The following is an 18,525-nucleotide window of genomic DNA, read 5'->3' on the forward strand; positions in this document are numbered from 1 at the left end:
TTCTTGTGCTTTTAGTTTGGGACAGATGGATTTCTTCCTTGATTTTCTCAATTAACATGTAAATTAGGAACCAGACTGATGTTATAAATAATAGTACCATCAATGCATGTTTCTTCTAAGTGATATTTAGTTTATCTTCTCACTGCCTTTACTAAGAGTGACAGAGATAGAAACTTAAAAAAGGTGCACAAATCCTATCAGTGGACCCATATTTTCTACTTTTATTCAACAAATATTTATTGAGTGTCTTTAATGTGTGGACGTAGTACAAAAGGGACCAAGCTCTGACTGCTTGGAGTTTTTCTTTGTTTCTTGTGTTATTTTATTGTTGAAACATACACATAACATAAAATTCACAATGCAGTCATTCTTCAGTGTAGATGGCATATAATACATTCACAATGTTGTGCAATGTCATGGAGATTTTTTACGAATTTTTTATTGAAGTGCAGTTAATTTTCAGTGTTGTGTTCATTTCTGCTGTACAGCAAAATGCCTTAGTTATATACATGTATACATTCTTTTTATTTTCTTTTCCATTGTGGTTTATTGCAGAATAGTAAATGGAGTTCCCTTCTGTCACTGCCTAGCTGTGTTCCTGTCACAGAATTGTTTTGCAGATTAGATGGGCTAAGGCAGGTTACATGCTCCCACAAGGCGTGGCATGTAGTAAGCCCTTGGTAATATTGTCAGTTATTTGCTACCTGCTGCTAAATACATCTAAATACATAGTCTACTGACCTTGATCTTTTTCAGCTTTAATCTGCACACCATAGTCTTTTGGGATAAATGGATTATGGTTCCAGCAAGAGGAATAAATTGGCAGACAGAGTAAACATAGCTTCTTCAGAATTGTTTTTGCCTACTTTCTTTGTACTTGGGAGGTTTTTGGTGGGCGTGGCCTTCTTTGGGAAAGTACACAATAACATACTTGCTCGCCTCCCATGTAATATATGTGTCTAATCTTCCATTATATAAAGATCCAGGGTGAATAATGCACCCTGAAAAGTTGCTTAACTGGAGCATGAATTCCTCCAAACTTTTTCCAAAGGGTAAGTTACTAGTTAAAATTTCAAAGAATTATATCAAGAAGGTTTCCAAGTTTACGTGAAAATCTAAGCCACTTCATCTTCTCTCCATTGTATGAAGTTAGGCGTGCTGGTGCACAAGACCTGGGGCACTCGTTAATAGTAAGGCTGGTCCACTCTCCTCAGAAGAGCAGAGTTGTCAGTAGTAGAAATTCCTCATAACCACAAGGCCTTATGTCCAAGCTATTTTATTGGTGGCTGGGACATAGTAAGTACCTGGTAATTGTTATATTAGCTATATGTCTTCTGTCTGAAAAAATCCAGTGATACAGATCTAGGTTTATGAACAGTTTCAAGGCATGTTTCATAGAAACAGTGCAAAAGTAGAATTTCCTGTGGAATAATCTACCCTCTCACCCATCAGAGGCCGATAGAAAAAGAAAAGCGAGGGAGAAGCATATTGCCAGTATCGTTAGTTAAATATTGATGTCTGTTCTTCACAGAATATTTCTTTGTTTTTATAGGATCTCCAAACCAGAATACTCAGTCTGAAGAAAAGCACAATGGTGACAAAAACGGTGAGTTTAAAAAGGAAAAAAATGGATTATCTGCCTAGCATACATAAAGTAATATCAGCTAGTCCAGTACATGTAAGCTGGTACAGTGACCTATCAACCATGATTTGTACATTTGTGAATACTTAAAGCCTACCATCAAAGGCTTCCCTTAGGAGGCATCAGGAAATGATAGTTCACTGGATTCACCATCTTTCTCAGTCTAGCAAAGTTGTGAGTAAATTCTAAAACTATTAATAGAAACATACTGGAATGTATTACTGAGTTTTCAAGCCCATTTTTTGGTGTGACATTGTGCGCTCTGCCTATGGATATGAACTAGAATTCATAAATCTGCTGATCTTGCTGGTGGAAGAAATCACTTTAAGCTGGTCAGCCATGGCAGCCTTATTTTGCCTTGGTGGACTCTAAGGAGACCCTGCTTATATTTCACCCAAGAGTTAAATTTCTATCCATGCCCTTGCTTCCTTATTAAACAATAGATGAGGCCTTTTTCTTGTGCTTTTAGTTTGGGACAGATGGATTTCTTCCTTGATTTTCTCAATTAACATGTAAATTCGGAACCAGACTGATGTTATAAATAATAGTACCATCAACGCATGTTTCTTCTAAGTGATATTTAGTTTATCTTCTCACTGCCTTTACTAAGAGTGACAGAGATAGAAACTTAAAAAAGGTGCACAAATCCTATCAGTGGACCCATATTTTCTACTTTTATTCAACAAATATTTATTGAGTGTCTTTAATGTGTGGACGTAGTACAAAAGGGACCAAGCTCTGACTGCTTGGAGTTTTTCTTTGTTTCTTGTGTTATTTTATTGTTGAAACATACACATAACATAAAATTCACAATGCAGTCATTCTTCAGTGTAGATGGCATATAATACATTCACAATGTTGTGCAATGTCATGGAGATTTTTTACGAATTTTTTATTGAAGTGCAGTTAATTTTCAGTGTTGTGTTCATTTCTGCTGTACAGCAAAATGCCTTAGTTATATACATGTATACATTCTTTTTATTTTCTTTTCCATTGTGGTTTATTGCAGAATAGTAAATGGAGTTCCCTTCTGTCACTGCCTAGCTGTGTTCCTGTCACAGAATTGTTTTGCGGATTAGATGGGCTAAGGCAGGTTACATGCTCCCACAAGGCGTGGCATGTAGTAAGCCCTTGGTAATATTGTCAGTTATTTGCTACCTGCTGCTAAATACATCTAAATACATAGTCTACTGACCTTGATCTTTTTCAGCTTTAATCTGCACACCATAGTCTTTTGGGATAAATGGATTATGGTTCCAGCAAGAGGAATAAATTGGCAGACAGAGTAAACATAGCTTCTTCAGAATTGTTTTTGCCTACTTTCTTTGTACTTGGGAGGTTTTTGGTGGGCGTGGCCTTCTTTGGGAAAGTACACAATAACATACTTGCTCACCTCCCATGTAATATATGTGTCTAATCTTCCATTATATAAAGATCCAGGGTGAATAATGCACCCTGAAAAGTTGCTTAACTGGAGCATGAATTCCTCCAAACTTTTTCCAAAGGGTAAGTTACTAGTTAAAATTTCAAAGGATTATATCAAGAAGGTGTCCAAGTTTACGTGAAAATCTAAGCCACTTCATCTTCTCTCCATTGTATGAAGTTAGGCGTGCTGGTGCACAAGACCTGGGGCACTCGTTAATAGTAAGGCTGGTCCACTCTCCTCAGAAGAGCAGAGTTGTCAGTAGTAGAAATTCCTCATAACCACAAGGCCTTATGTCCAAGCTATTTTATTGGTGGCTGGGACATAGTAAGTACCTGGTAATTGTTATATTAGCTATATGTCTTCTGTCTGAAAAAATCCAGTGATACAGATCTAGGTTTATGAACAGTTTCAAGGCATGTTTCATAGAAACAGTGCAAAAGTAGAATTTCCTGTGGAATAATCTACCCTCTCACCCATCAGAGGCCGATAGAAAAAGAAAAGCGAGGGAGAAGCATATTGCCAGTATCGTTAGTTAAATATTGATGTCTGTTCTTCACAGAATATTTCTTTGTTTTTATAGGATCTCCAAACCAGAATACTCAGTCTGAAGAAAAGCACAATGGTGACAAAAACGGTGAGTTTAAAAAGGAAAAAAATGGATTATCTGCCTAGCATACATAAAGTAATATCAGCTAGTCCAGTACATGTAAGCTGGTACAGTGACCTATCAACCATGATTTGTACATTTGTGAATACTTAAAGCCTACCATCAAAGGCTTCCCTTAGGAGGCATCAGGAAATGATAGTTCACTGGATTCACCATCTTTCTCAGTCTAGCAAAGTTGTGAGTAAATTCTAAAACTATTAATAGAAACATACTGGAATGTATTACTGAGTTTTCAAGCCCATTTTTTGGTGTGACATTGTGCGCTCTGCCTATGGATATGAACTAGAATTCATAAATCTGCTGATCTTGCTGGTGGAAGAAATCACTTTAAGCTGGTCAGCCATGGCAGCCTTATTTTGCCTTGGTGGACTCTAAGGAGACCCTGCTTATATTTCACCCAAGAGTTAAATTTCTATCCATGCCCTTGCTTCCTTATTAAACAATAGATGAGGCCTTTTTCTTGTGCTTTTAGTTTGGGACAGATGGATTTCTTCCTTGATTTTCTCAATTAACATGTAAATTCGGAACCAGACTGATGTTATAAATAATAGTACCATCAATGCATGTTTCTTCTAAGTGATATTTAGTTTATCTTCTCACTGCCTTTACTAAGAGTGACAGAGATAGAAACTTAAAAAAGGTGCACAAATCCTATCAGTGGACCCATATTTTCTACTTTTATTCAACAAATATTTATTGAGTGTCTTTAATGTGTGGACGTAGTACAAAAGGGACCAAGCTCTGACTGCTTGGAGTTTTTCTTTGTTTCTTGTGTTATTTTATTGTTGAAACATACACATAACATAAAATTCACAATGCAGTCATTCTTCAGTGTAGATGGCATATAATACATTCACAATGTTGTGCAATGTCATGGAGATTTTTTACGAATTTTTTATTGAAGTGCAGTTAATTTTCAGTGTTGTGTTCATTTCTGCTGTACAGCAAAATGCCTTAGTTATATACATGTATACATTCTTTTTATTTTCTTTTCCATTGTGGTTTATTGCAGAATAGTAAATGGAGTTCCCTTCTGTCACTGCCTAGCTGTGTTCCTGTCACAGAATTGTTTTGCAGATTAGATGGGCTAAGGCAGGTTACATGCTCCCACAAGGCGTGGCATGTAGTAAGCCCTTGGTAATATTGTCAGTTATTTGCTACCTGCTGCTAAATACATCTAAATACTAGTCTACTGACCTTGATCTTTTTCAGCTTTAATCTGCACACCATAGTCTTTTGGGATAAATGGATTATGGTTCCAGCAAGAGGAATAAATTGGCAGACAGAGTAAACATAGCTTCTTCAGAATTGTTTTTGCCTACTTTCTTTGTACTTGGGAGGTTTTTGGTTGGGGCGGCCTTCTTTGGGAAAGTACACAATAACATACTTGCTCGCCTCCCATGTAATATATGTGTCTAATCTTCCATTATATAAAGATCCAGGGTGAATAATGCACCCTGAAAAGTTGCTTAACTGGAGCATGAATTCCTCCAAACTTTTTCCAAAGGGTAAGTTACTAGTTAAAATTTCAAAGGATTATATCAAGAAGGTGTCCAAGTTTACGTGAAAATCTAAGCCACTTCATCTTCTCTCCATTGTATGAAGTTAGGCGTGCTGGTGCACAAGACCTGGGGCACTCGTTAATAGTAAGGCTGGTCCACTCTCCTCAGAAGAGCAGAGTTGTCAGTAGTAGAAATTCCTCATAACCACAAGGCCTTATGTCCAAGCTATTTTATTGGTGGCTGGGACATAGTAAGTACCTGGTAATTGTTATATTAGCTATATGTCTTCTGTCTGAAAAAATCCAGTGATACAGATCTAGGTTTATGAACAGTTTCAAGGCATGTTTCATAGAAACAGTGCAAAAGTAGAATTTCCTGTGGAATAATCTACCCTCTCACCCATCAGAGGCCGATAGAAAAAGAAAAGCGAGGGAGAAGCATATTGCCAGTATCGTTAGTTAAGTATTGATGTCTGTTCTTCACAGAATATTTCTTTGTTTTTATAGGATCTCAAAACCAGGATAATACTCAGTCTGAAGAAAAGCCCAATGGTAACGAAAAAGGTGAGTTTAAAAAGGACAGAAAATGGATTATCTGCCTAGCATACATAAAGTAATATCAGCTAGTCCAGTACATGTAAGCTGGTACACTGACCTGTCTTAACCATGATTTGTGCGTTTGTGAATACTTAAAGCCTACCATCAAAGGCTTCCCTTAGGAGGCATCAGGAAATGATAGTTCACTGGATTCACCATCTTTCTCAGTCTAGCAAAGTTGTGAGTAAATTCTAAAACTATTAATAGAAACATACTGGAATGTATTACTGAGTTTTCAAGCCCATTTTTTGGTGTGACATTGTGCGCTCTGCCTATGGTTATGAACTAGAATTCATAAATCTGCTGATCTTGTTGGTAGAAGAAATCACTTAAAGCTGTTCAGCCATGGCAGCCTTTATTTGCCTTGGTGGCCTCTAAGGAGACCCTGCTTATATTTCACCCAAGAGTTAAATTTCTATCCATGGCCTTGCTTCCTTATTGAAACAATAGATGAGGCCTTTTTCTTGTGCTTTTAGTTTGGGACAGATGGATTTCTTCCTTGATTTTCTCAATTAACATGTAAATTAGGAACCAGACTGATGTTATAAATAATAGTAACATCAATGCATGTTTCTTCTAAGTGATATTTAGTTTATCTTCTCACTGCCTTTGTTAAGAGTGACAGAGGTAGAAACTTAAAAAAGGTATACAAATCCTATCAGTGGACCCATATTTTCTACTTTTATTCAACAAATATTTATTGATTGTCATGGATATTTTTTATTAAGTTTTTATTGAACTACAGTTATTTTACAATGTTGTGTTCATTTTTGCTGTACAGCAAAATGATTTAGTTATATACATAGATACATTCTTTATTTTCTTTTCCATTGTGGTTTATTGCAGAATAGTAAATGGAGTTCCCTGAGCAGTTTCTCAGTTCTAAATATAACAGTTTGCATCTACTAACCCCAGACTCCTAGTCCCTCCCTCCCCGACCCGGGCTCCACCTTGGAAACCCTAAGTCTGTTCTTTATGTCTGTGAGTGTGTTTCTACTTCATAGATAGGTTCATTTGCTCCATATTTTAGATTCCACATGTAAGTGATTTGTTGTTGTTTAGTCACTAAGTCGTGTCTGTGTCTGTGACTCCATGGAGTGCAGTATGCCAAGCTTCCCGGTCCTTCATGTCTCCCAGAGTTTGTTCAAACTCTTGTCCATTTAATCAGATCACTGATTAATCACTTTCACTTTTCACTTTCCTGCATTGGAGAAGGAAATGGCAACCCACTCCAGTGTTCTTGCCTGGAGAATCCCAGGGACGGGGGAGCCTGGTGGGCTGCCATCTATGGGGTCCGCACAGAGTCGGACACGACTGAAGCGACTTAGCAGCAATCCATCCAATGACTTCATCCTCTGTTGCCCCCTCTTCTTTTGCCCTCAATCTTTCCCAGCATCAGGGTCTTTTCCAATGAGTCAGCTCTCTGCATCAGGTGGCCAAAGTATTGTAGCTTCATTCAGCATCAGTCTTTCTAATGAATATTGAGGGCTGATTTTCCTTAGGATCGATTACTTTGATTTCCTTGCTGTCCAAGGGACTCTTAAGAAGCTTCTCCAGCACCACATCGAAAAGCCTCAAATCTTTTGCCTTCAGCCTTCTTTATGGTCCGACTCACATCCACCCATGACAAGTGGAAAAACCATAGCTTTGACTATGTGGACCTTTGTCAGTGGAAGGATGCCTCTGCTTTTCAATATGCTTTCTAGGTTTGTCATACCTTTTCTTCTAAGGAGCAAGCGTTTTTTCATTTCAGGGCTGCAGCCACCATCCTCAGTGATTTTGGAGTCCAAGAAAATAAAACGTCACTGTTTCTGCTTTCACCCCATCTATTAGCCAAGAAGTGATGGGACCAGATGCCATGATCTTCGTCTTTTTAATTTGGGTTTCAAGTCAGCTTTTTCCCTCTCCTCTTCCACTTTCATCAGGAGGCTCTTTATCTTTAGTTTTCCGCTTTCTGCCATAAGGACAGTGTCATGTGCATATCTGAGGTTATTGATATTTCTCCCAGAAATCTTGATTCCAGCTTGTGCTTCATCCAGCTCAGCATTTCACATGATGTACTCTGCATAGAAGTTAAATAGGCAGGGTGACAATATACAGCCTTGGCATATTCTTTTCCCAATTTTGAACAAATCTGTTGTTCCATGTCCAGTTCTAACTGTTGCTTCTTGACATGCATACAGGTTTCTCAGGAGGCAGGTAATGTGGTCTGGTATTCCCATCTCTTAAGAAATTTCCAGTTTGTTGTGGTCCACACAGTCAACGACTTTAGCATAGTCAGTGAAACAGAACTAGATGTTTTTGGAATTCCCTTAACTTTTTCTATGATCCAGCAGATGTTGGTGATAAGAAATTGGTTACAGGGAAAAACAAGGTATTTCCAATATCACAAACAGATTGAAGTTTCTAATGACAGATCCAATGGTCAGAGAAGTTCCACGTTTTGCAGTATGGGAAATGCCGATAAGAGCATTGTCTTCCTAAGAACGAGAGAAAAAGGTATACTGGCCTGGTTCTGTCATCTTGGAAAAGCTGTCTCCTTCAGATGTCATCTGCTTCATTTCTTAGAAGTCTTTGTTTTCAAGTCACCAGTGCAAGTCCTCTCTGGGTTTGATGCTTTCTTTATATGTGATGTGTTAATCCAAGAGTCTATTTCCTTTGGAATTTGATGACACAAGGTTGGTTAACAGTACCTGATTGAGGCCTTTTCAGTGGGACTGAAAGGAGTCTTTCTAGAGGTGAAATTTCCAGACTGCAGAGTGTGGTGTTTAAGGTTTCGTCTCCCAGGAATACACTATGAACAGATTACTGAAGTTGGTTATTTCTGTGACATACATTTTAAGATATTAACTAGATTACAGCTGATAACATCATACCAGGACATATCAGAATTTTATAAAATTTCTGGAACATTTATATATATTTTTTGGAACATTTATATTAATAACATTCACCATGCATTATAACCTAAGAAGGTTTATCATCACTTATTTAACAGTGCTTCCCATATAGTTTAACATGCCAAGTGAGCCTAATTAGTTTGATTTCTCTTTTTGTAAAGAAAGAGAACAAATCTTTTGAGATATTGTAGGAGCCCTCTGGAAATGTCCAGTGTTACTTTCAGGTCAAAAAGACTTTATTTAGAATTTGATCTTGGGGAAGTTTGTCAAAAACATCAGAAGGGTTCAGACATCTGACTAAATATGATCACATATTATTAGAAATCAATACTTTATTACCTAAGAAGGTTACATAGGTCTGAGCAAAATTTAGCTCTTTTAGAATTAAAAAAACTTTGTTTTCATAAGTAAAAACAAAGATCTGACTGAGATAACATGAAGCACACAAAAATAATTTTGGTAAAACACAAAATCTTCACTTTCTAGACAAGAGTACTTAAAAGGTAAGAAAGAAAACTTTCATAGAATTTTATCAGAAGCAGATGATAGTCCAAGCAAACTTTGGTCTTTCAGTAGATGATGAAAAATTAAGTTACAGTTTTACGTAAGTACACTATTGATATTAGAGCTTATTTTTTAAAAAACCTTACAACAAATTCTTTTGATCTTACCCAGCCTGATCACTCATAAAATTCCTTTCCCAGATTCTCTTTCCAAAATCCTACAACTTTCTTAATACCCCTTCAGATTTTATTCTGTGTTTTTCCTCTTTCCCTTTCTGAAATGATAAGCCTGCTTTAGGTCAGTTACTTTCTTTTATTTCAACAAAAATATATCTCTTATACCTCCTTAGCCATCCTATTTTTCTTATATATGAAGATTTTTCACTTAATATTTCTTGTAGCTTTAATTATGTTAAAGGATTAGAATGCTTAACCCTTGGTAACCTTGGTTACTAATAAAGCATTCTTTAGTCAATTTATGAATACACTTCATAATTTCTAGAATCATGCTTTCTCATAGTACAGTTCTTTAGCATGGCACAAAACATGTTTACTAAGAAAACCAAATATCTTTAGTAACTCTGTCAAAGAAAGCCAAAACTGGATAAACCTATGTTTGGTATTTACTTTCTCAGTATTTTTTCTTATTTGAAAATGATTCAGATATTCAGTGACTTTAACTCACTATTTAGCTGAACTTAACAAAATTTTAAGGTCCTAGGGTACCAGAAGATTTAAGGAAATTTTTAAAAGTTTATCTAAAGGCTATTCTGTGTACATCTATTTAATTTACTTGTTTTTTAAAAATTCTATTTAGATTAATTATGAAAGTCTGATCATACTGTTATTTTTCTTGCTGAATTACCATTAAGCTCAGTGCAGTACTTTGAGAATAGCTTCAGGCTTGATCCTTGGGTTGGGAAGATACCCTGGATTAAGAAATGGCAATTCACTCCAATATTCTTGCTTGGAAAATTTCACAGACAGAGGAGCCTAGCAGACGGTAGTCCAGTGGGTCGCAAAGAGTCAGATACGACTGATCACACACATACACACACGTTAGAGTCCATGGGATAACTTTAAATGCTCCTTCTAGCACAGGGTATTTATCTTGAGGGGGAAAAAGCATTGCCTCAAATTTTTCCTGAAGAGCCCAGATAATACAGCCGTTATAAAAATGTTTTGTTTATTGTGTAAGATTTTTGCATAACTGTTTTATCCCTTTGATATATCTCTGAAGCTTGAAGATCCTTATGTAACCTGTTGAATTTGTTTTTTTAATAGGACATAATGCTTAATATTTTGTTTCGTTGGTAACATTTCTAATTATAGAAAAATTGTCATTTGAACATACTGTTTACCAATTTATTGGGTGCAATTTAGTGCAGTTTATTTGGCACCTGTCCCGAAAAGAAAACAATACCTTTGAGAAATCCTGTATGATGTGTTCTCTAGGAATGTACTGTTGGCAAAAGAGGAGACTGCTAGCAGTACCACTTACAGCATGCATCTGTATCACTGTTACATTGGACTCACCACATTGAATTCAGCAAATCCAGTTGTTTTAGATTTTGTTTGTTTGTTTTTGGTCTTCCTCTGAGTTCTGTGAGTGCTTTCTATGATTTATTCATCTTGGCACCTAACACTGTATGGAACCAAGTACGTATTTTGTAGTTGCTGATTTACAAAGAACCACTGTATATGTTTTTCAGACTTGACTGGTCCATGCTCCAATCTTATCTGTTATTCTAGCTGGATTTTTTTTGTTTATAGAGTAAGATAGACACTTGAGGTCAAAGAAACAGGAATTAAGGTTACTTTCTAACTGTACCACAGAGTTACATGTGATGGTTTTGTTTTTTAGTATGTTCTAATAATTATTTGAAGACAGACATACTTTTGACATTGTTTTGTACAGGGACTTGTTTGATACTTCATCTACTTAGAAAGAAAATAATTTCCCCCATTTCATGTATAGTCTGAGAGAGAGCATATTGTTTAGGGTCTGTGGATGGATAGATTTATCCTTTCTGTGCAAGAAAGGCACAGGCCCAGATTGTTTTTCATTAAAGGGTTTGGGCAAGGAAATGTAACATAGTCTAGAATGGACAGTAGATAATCAGAACAATAGTTCAGTATCAGTCAGGATAGAGGAGCATTCTTCTTGATCAGTTAGGATTAATGCTTCTTCCAAAAGGGGAGTCTCAGGTTCAAGGTTCCACCATCCAGTCTGAAGCTCTTTTCTTGGGCATAATTTTACAAAGGTGTATTCAAAGCAGTTGACCTCCCTTAATGTTCTCGCCATCCATGATTGCTTGGTACAGTTGTTTGGTACATCCTTGGTACAGTTCCTTGGGCTACTCTAGTAGGGTTGGCTTTATCGACAGATCTGACAGGACCGTAGCAGTTTTGAACGGATGCACCTGGTTTGAGTGTTAGATTTCTGCAGAAGAGGGTAGTGGAAATTTGGGAACAGCTTACTCAAATAATTATTCCAACTTTTACCCCCAATGAAAAGAAGCCTTACTGATGTGGGAAGAATTCATCAGGTACATAATCTCAGAGTCCTCAGTACCTTCCTTTATTTCCTTTGGGTAAAATGGTTTATGTATGAAAGTAACATTAGATGGAAACTTCCAGTTAGGTTGTAAGCTGCTATAAGACAGGAACCAGATGACCTGACAGGTTACCTCAGATGCAGATGGTGTTAGACGGACAGACAAAGATGTAGATATAGATATTGTTATTTCTAACCAGAGAGTTGACGTAGAAAACAATTTCTCTGACTACTCCAAAGGTTACTGTATACTTAAGGAAGTGCTTCAACTCCTCAAGACTTTAGTTTGTTCAACTCATGTTTATGAGATTGCATTTGAAAATTGCTGATAATTTTTAACATCGTTAGATTTTGTAGGAATGTAAATTTCAAGGAATGTAGAGTGGGAAATCATTATATTCAGTTTCAGGCTGAGTCACTAAGTCGTGTCTGACTCTTGCGACCCTATGGACTATAGCCTGCCACGCTCCTCTGTCCATGGGGCTTCTCCAGGCGAGAATACTGGAGTGGATAGTCATTCCCTTCTGCAGGGGATCTTCCCAACCCAGGGATCAAACCTGTGTCTCCTGCATTGCAGGCAGATTCTTTACCGACTAAGCTACAAGGGGTGGGGAGATACAGACTATGAGATAATCAACTGAAGGTGATTTCAGATCGTGATTTTTAGAAATAAACAGGATATTATATATATGTGTGTGTGTGTGGTGGAGAATGACTGAGGAAGGGCTGCTTCAGACCGGGTGGTCTGGGAGGACCTCTCTGAGGTGGGGTCATCTGAGCTGAGCCCTGACTGACAGGAAGCAGCCGGCCCTGCACATACCAGCAGGAAGAGCATTGCAGGCAGAAGGAATAATTTGTGCAGGTATGAAACAGGAGTGAACCTCTGTGTCATGTGGCTGGCATGCAGCTGTGGGTGTGCACTTATTACATACAGGAATTATGAAATGGGAATACAGTGTTTAATATGTAAGAGTTGTATTTTGAAACATCAAAAACATAGTAGAGCACACTTCTGAAGAGGAGGCCAGAAATGCGGATTCTGGCTACTTCATTAACTTTTCTGGGTCTTTTTTGTTGTCCTTCGATTGGACATCGAAGGACATGTTAGTTCTTCAGGCATAAAATGTTATGGTTATTCTAAACCACAGGGCGCCTTCATATTCTCTGTACTTTCAAGACAGCAGGTATAGTAATAAATTGGAACTGTTCTGGTGCTTTCTTTCCTGAAGTGTGCTGCTATCCCGAAGTTATAATTAGGAGCCAGATGAAAAGCTTCCAGTTTAGATCAACAACTGTTGCTTGTACTTGATTGTAATGTGAGCTTTAAAAGGGAACAGCAGATGTTTAACAGTTAAATCATTTTAAGGGTTAGAGGTATGGGGCTGGGTAACCAGCCTGCTGTATGAGTTCTGGGAAAACCCAGGAAATTGAGAATGTTAGCTTGGGTTTGTGAGGGCGGTGAGGTCGTGATGAATGGAGGTTAGAGAGACGGTGCAGGATGCTCATGCACTGAGAATTCAATGCAGAAATCCCAGAAACACCCAGAAATGCTAAACAGCAACAGAAATGAGAAAAATAAATGAGCAGTTTTTAATACTTTTGTTCCTTTTCACAGATGGTGTAGAAGATAAGCATAGGTGTCCTCTCCCCCAAAAAGTAAACCTAGGGCAGAAAGCCAGCTACCAGACCCTCTGTTCCTATTGTCTTTCAGTATGCCCACGAGGGTCTGACACAGTGAGTGCCCAGTGGGTCCTTGCTGAATCTGAATTCTAGTTTGAATAGGAGAATGGACTTACGTGGCATTGAATACATGACACTCATTTTTTTAGCTTGCTCTGGACTCTCATGTCATCTCTCAGACAAATATTATTGACTTATCTATTCAGTCATATACAGTAATACATAGAGATTGCCCAAGAATAACTTTCCCAGATGCATAGTATTAAAAAAAGAAAGACTTTGATGTACTAATTATAGAATTAAGCAGTAGTTGATATCAGGTAAAGCATCTGCCTGCAATGCAGGAGACCCAGGTTTGATCCCTGGGTTTGGAAGATCCCCTGGAGAAGGAAATGGCAACCCACTCCAGTACTCTTGCCTGGAAAATTCCATGGATGGAGGAGCCTGGTAGGCTACAGTCCATGGGGTCACAAAGAGTTGGACATGACTGAGCGACTTCACTTTCACTTTCACTTTGGTATCAGGCATTCATCTTTTTGTTTGTCAGTATCTTCTTTTTCTCCTTAATATTTTAATTTTGTTTACAACTTGTTATAAAATATGAGTAATGCATGTACATAATTTGAAAGTTCAGAAAGTATTTGAAAATATGAAATACATAATACCTGCCTTCCTTTCTCTGTTGAGTCCCATTGACTCCTTTTCTCAAATGTCCTCTAATGGTCAAAAGCCAGACTCATTATTTCCATCCAAAGATCTGTATTTCGTGTCTCACTTGAATGACCAACCATTTGTATCTAAAGCAAGAAATTATTACCAGTTTTACATGTGTTCTTCCAAGACACTTCAAAAGTGAAAGTGTTAGTTGCTCAGTCGTGTCTGACTCTTTGTGACCCCACGGTCCGTAGCTCACAGGGATCCTCTGTTCATGGAATTCTCCATGCAAGACAGTTTAAGCCTAATCCATATATAGCAGATGTGTTTTTTACGGACATAAATGGATAAGCACATAAATGTGTGAAGCACACCTTTCCCTGCTCAGCCGGTCTCACTTGCGCTCATGCTTCCTGGTGGCTACATGTATTCCACGGTACAGATGCAGCCCGGCTGATTCTCCCAGGCCCCCACTGAGGAGTGTGCAGGTTATTTTCAGTCTCTGCTCATTCAAGCAGTGCTGCAGGGAGCATCCCTCCTGTTCCGTAGGGCCCCTGTGATGCTCCTTCCAAGTGGTGGAACTGGTGAGTCAGATTGTGCATATATTTTAACTGATGTTTTGCTAAATTTTCTTGCAAGGAGATTACACTAGTTTACTCCCACAGGCAGTAAAAGGGGCTTGTTTTCCACAGCCTCAACAGCACTGGGTAATAGCAAATATTTTAATATTTGCCAATCTAATACGTGATTAATGAAGTCTCCTTGTTTGGAGTTACAGTGCTTTAAATAAGTTTAGAATATTTTCATATTAGTTTTGAAGGGGCTTGGTTCTTTTTTTAAAAAACAGCTTTCAGTTCAGTTCAGTCGCTCAGTCGTGTCCGACTCTTTGCAACCCCATGAATCGCAGCATGCCAGGCCTCCTGTCCATCACCAACTCCCGGAGTTCACCCAGACTCACGTCCATCAAGTCAGTGATGCCATCGAGCCATCTCATCCTCGGTCATCCCCTTCTCCTCCTGCCCCCAATCCCTCCCACCATCAGGGTCTTTTCCAATAAGCCAACTCTTCGCATGAGGTGGCCAAAGTACTGGAGTTTCAGCTTTAGCATCATTCCTTCCAAAGAAATCCCGGGGTTGATCTCCTTCAGAATGGACTGGTTGGATCTCCTTGCAGTCCAGGGGACTCTCAAGAGCCTTCTCCAACACCACAGTTCAAAAGCATAAAGCATCAATTCTTCGGCGCTCAGCCTTCTTCACAGTCCGACATAGCCTTGACTCGACGGACCTTAGTCGGCAAAGTAATGTCTCTGCTTTTGAATATACTATCTAAGTTGGTCATAAATTTTCTTCCAAGGAGTAAGCGTCTTTTTATCTCATGGCTGCAATCACCATCTGCAGTGATTTTGGAGCCCCCAAAAATAAAGTCTGAAACTGTTTCCACTCTTTCCCCATCTCTTTCCCATATAGTGATGGGACCAGATGCCAAGATCTTTGTTTTCTGAATGTTGAGCTTTAAGCCAACTTTTTCACTCTTCTCTTTCACTTTTATCAGGAGGCTTTTGAGTTCCTCTTCACTTTCTGCCATAAGGGTGGTGTCATCTGCATATCTGAGGTTATTGATATTTCTTCCAGCAATCTTGATTCCAGCTTGTGTTTCTTCCAGTCCAGCATCCCTCATAATGTACTCTGCATATAAGTTAAATAAGCAGGGTGACAGTATACAGCCTTGTCGTACTCCTTTCCCTATTTGGAACCAGTCTGTTGTTCCATGTCCAGTTCTAACTGTTGCTTCCTGACCTGCATACAGATTTCTCAAGAGGCAGGTTAGGTAGTCTGGTATTCCCATCTCTTTCAGAATTTTCCACAGTTTATTGTGATCCACACAGTCAAAGGCTTTGGCATAGTCAATAAAGCAGAAATAGATGTTTTTTCTGGAACTCTCTTGCTTTTTCCATGATCCAGCGGATGTTGGCAATTTGATCTCTGGTTCCTCTGCCTTTTCTGAAACCAGCTTGAGCATCAGGAAGTTCACAGTTCACGTATTGCTGAAGCCTGGCTTGGAAAATTTTGAGAATTACTTTACTAGCATGTGAGATGAGTGCAATTGTGTGGTAGTTTGAGCATTCTTTGGCATTGCCTTTCTTTGAAATTGGAATGAAAACTGACCTTTTCCAGTCCTGTGGCCACTGCTGAGTTTTCCAAATTTGCTGGCATATTGAGTGCAGCACTTTCACAGCATCATCTTTCAGGATTTGAAACAGCTCAACAGGAATTCCATCACCTCCACTAGCTTTGTTTGTAGTAATGCTTTCTAAGGCCCACTTGACTTCACATTCCAGGATGTCTGCTCTAGATGAGTGACAGCTTTACTGAGATATAAGTCACTCATTTCTGGTGTATTCAGTGGTGTTTTAGTATATTCAGGTATGTGCAACCATCACCAGTAAATTTTGGAATATTTTCATTGCCTCAAAAAGAAATTCTGTGCCCTTTAGCCATCACCCCCCTTACCCCCATCTCACCCTGACCCCTCAGTCCCTAAGCAATCATTTATCTAGTTTCTATTTCTAGATTTCCTTATTTTGGACTTCCATATGAATGGAATCATTTTAGTATTGATCTTTGATGATTGACTTCTTTCACTTATGTTTTCAAAATAACGTGAGTTGTAGCAAGTTGTCAGCACTTCATTCCCTTTTATGGCTGAGTAATGTTCCGTTGTACAGAGATTCCGTATAATGCTTATATAGTCATCCCTTGGTGGACATTTAGGCTGCCTCAGCCTTTTGACTGTTATGAATAGTATTGCTATAAACAAGTGTGCAAAATTGATGGGTCATATGGCAACACTGTGCATGATGAACTGCCAGGCTGTTTTCCTAAAAGGCTGTCCCATTTCACATTCCTGCTAGTAGAGTACACTGTGTCAGGATTTTGATTTCTCTACATCCTTTTCAGCTCTTTTAAACTTTTTGATTCTATTATCCTAGTAGGTATAAGATAGTATCTCATTGTGGTTTTGCTTTGCATTTCTTTGTTGGCTAATCATGTTGCGCATCCTTCATGTGTTTATTAGTCATTTGCATATCTTCCTTGAAAAAATACCTGTTTTTTTTAGTTTGAAGTATAGTTGATTTACAGTGTTGTGTTAACTACTGCTGTACAGCATAGTGATTCAGTTGTATTGTTGTTTAGTTGCTAAGTTGTGTTCAACTCTTTTTCAAGCCCATGGACTGTAGCCCACCAGGCTCCTCTGCCCGTGGGATTTTCCAGGCGAGAATACTGGAGCGGGTTGTCATTTCCTTCTCCAGGGGATCTTCCTGACTCAGAGACTGAACCTGTGTCTCCTGCACTGGCAGGCAGATTCTCTACCACCGAGCGATCCGGGAAGCCCTGATTCAGTTTTACACACATATATGTGCATTCTTCTTTTTATGTTCTTTTCTATTGTGGCTTATTGTAGCATACTGGATATAGTTCTCTGTGCTACACAGTGGGACCTTGCTGTTTATCCATTCTGTATGTAAAAGCTTACATCTGCTAACCCCAACCACCCACTTCAAAATATTTAAGTATTTTGCCCATTTTTAAATTAATAATTTTTTTCTGATTATATAAATAGTTCTTGTGGAGATTTTGGAAACTATAGCAAAGTACTTTTTAATTATTCAAATTACTCCCACCAAGCACTTTTAGTTCTTTTTAGACTCAGAGTTGATATATAGGCACAGTTTCTTAAATGGAAACTAACACTGTTCCACAAAACATTTTATTATGGTTCCAAGTTACAACATGAGAACAACTCGTTGAGAGGTGACACTTTTAGCCTATTACCTGTTACAATAATAACTGACTTATTGCTCAGTGAGCTTTGGTTTGACTACTTTTCTCACTCTGCAGTGAATTTGATTTGCCAGTTGTAGTGTTTTTCACCCCAGTGTGTGTGCCCTGTTGCATTTAGAGGAAGATACAGAGAGAAAGTAATTGTTTTGTTGTTCAGTGAACTTGGATTAGGTACTTAACCTCTCTGTGCTTCAGTTCCTTTTGTAAAAATACAACTGATAAAATAATACAGATCTCCTAATGGGGTAAATTACAAGTAAAGCACCTGGCTTTAAAACAGTACCTGGCACAAATTAAAAACTAAATAAATGTGTTCCCCTTTGCTCTCCAGCCATGATGGTCCTTTTTTTTTTTTTTCATTGAAATATAATTAATTTAAAATGTTACATTAGGGAGGGGGGTTCATGTTTGGGAACGCATGTAAGAATTAAAGATTTTAAAATTATGAAAATAAAATAAAATAAAGAATAAAAAATAAAAATAAAATAAAATGTTACATTAGCTTCAGCAAGTGCTTAGCATAGCAATTTGGTATTCTTCTACATTAAGAAATGTT

General features: G+C 38.1%; 1 protein-coding gene across 50 annotated transcripts in view; it reads left to right on the forward strand.

Moving 5' to 3' along the window:
- The window catches only part of TMEM123 (transmembrane protein 123), an 87,163-nt gene that overhangs the window by 33,766 nt on the left and 34,872 nt on the right, over positions 1-18,525 (forward strand). For 42 of the 50 annotated variants that reach the window (XM_069554832.1, XM_069554844.1, XM_069554833.1 and 39 more), the window contains 3 exons: positions 1,553-1,606; positions 3,649-3,702; positions 5,744-5,800. In XM_069554832.1, the coding sequence (XP_069410933.1) occupies positions 1,553-1,606; positions 3,649-3,702; positions 5,744-5,800 (165 nt within the window). The remainder of the gene's footprint in view (positions 1-1,552; positions 1,607-3,648; positions 3,703-5,743; positions 5,801-18,525) is intronic. The other 8 variants (XM_069554839.1, XM_069554880.1, XM_069554836.1 and 5 more) reach the window with 1 other exon arrangement.

Source organism: Ovis canadensis, chromosome 15, assembly GCF_042477335.2.
Source record: "Ovis canadensis isolate MfBH-ARS-UI-01 breed Bighorn chromosome 15, ARS-UI_OviCan_v2, whole genome shotgun sequence".
NCBI classification, from domain to species: Eukaryota; Metazoa; Chordata; class Mammalia; order Artiodactyla; family Bovidae; genus Ovis; species Ovis canadensis.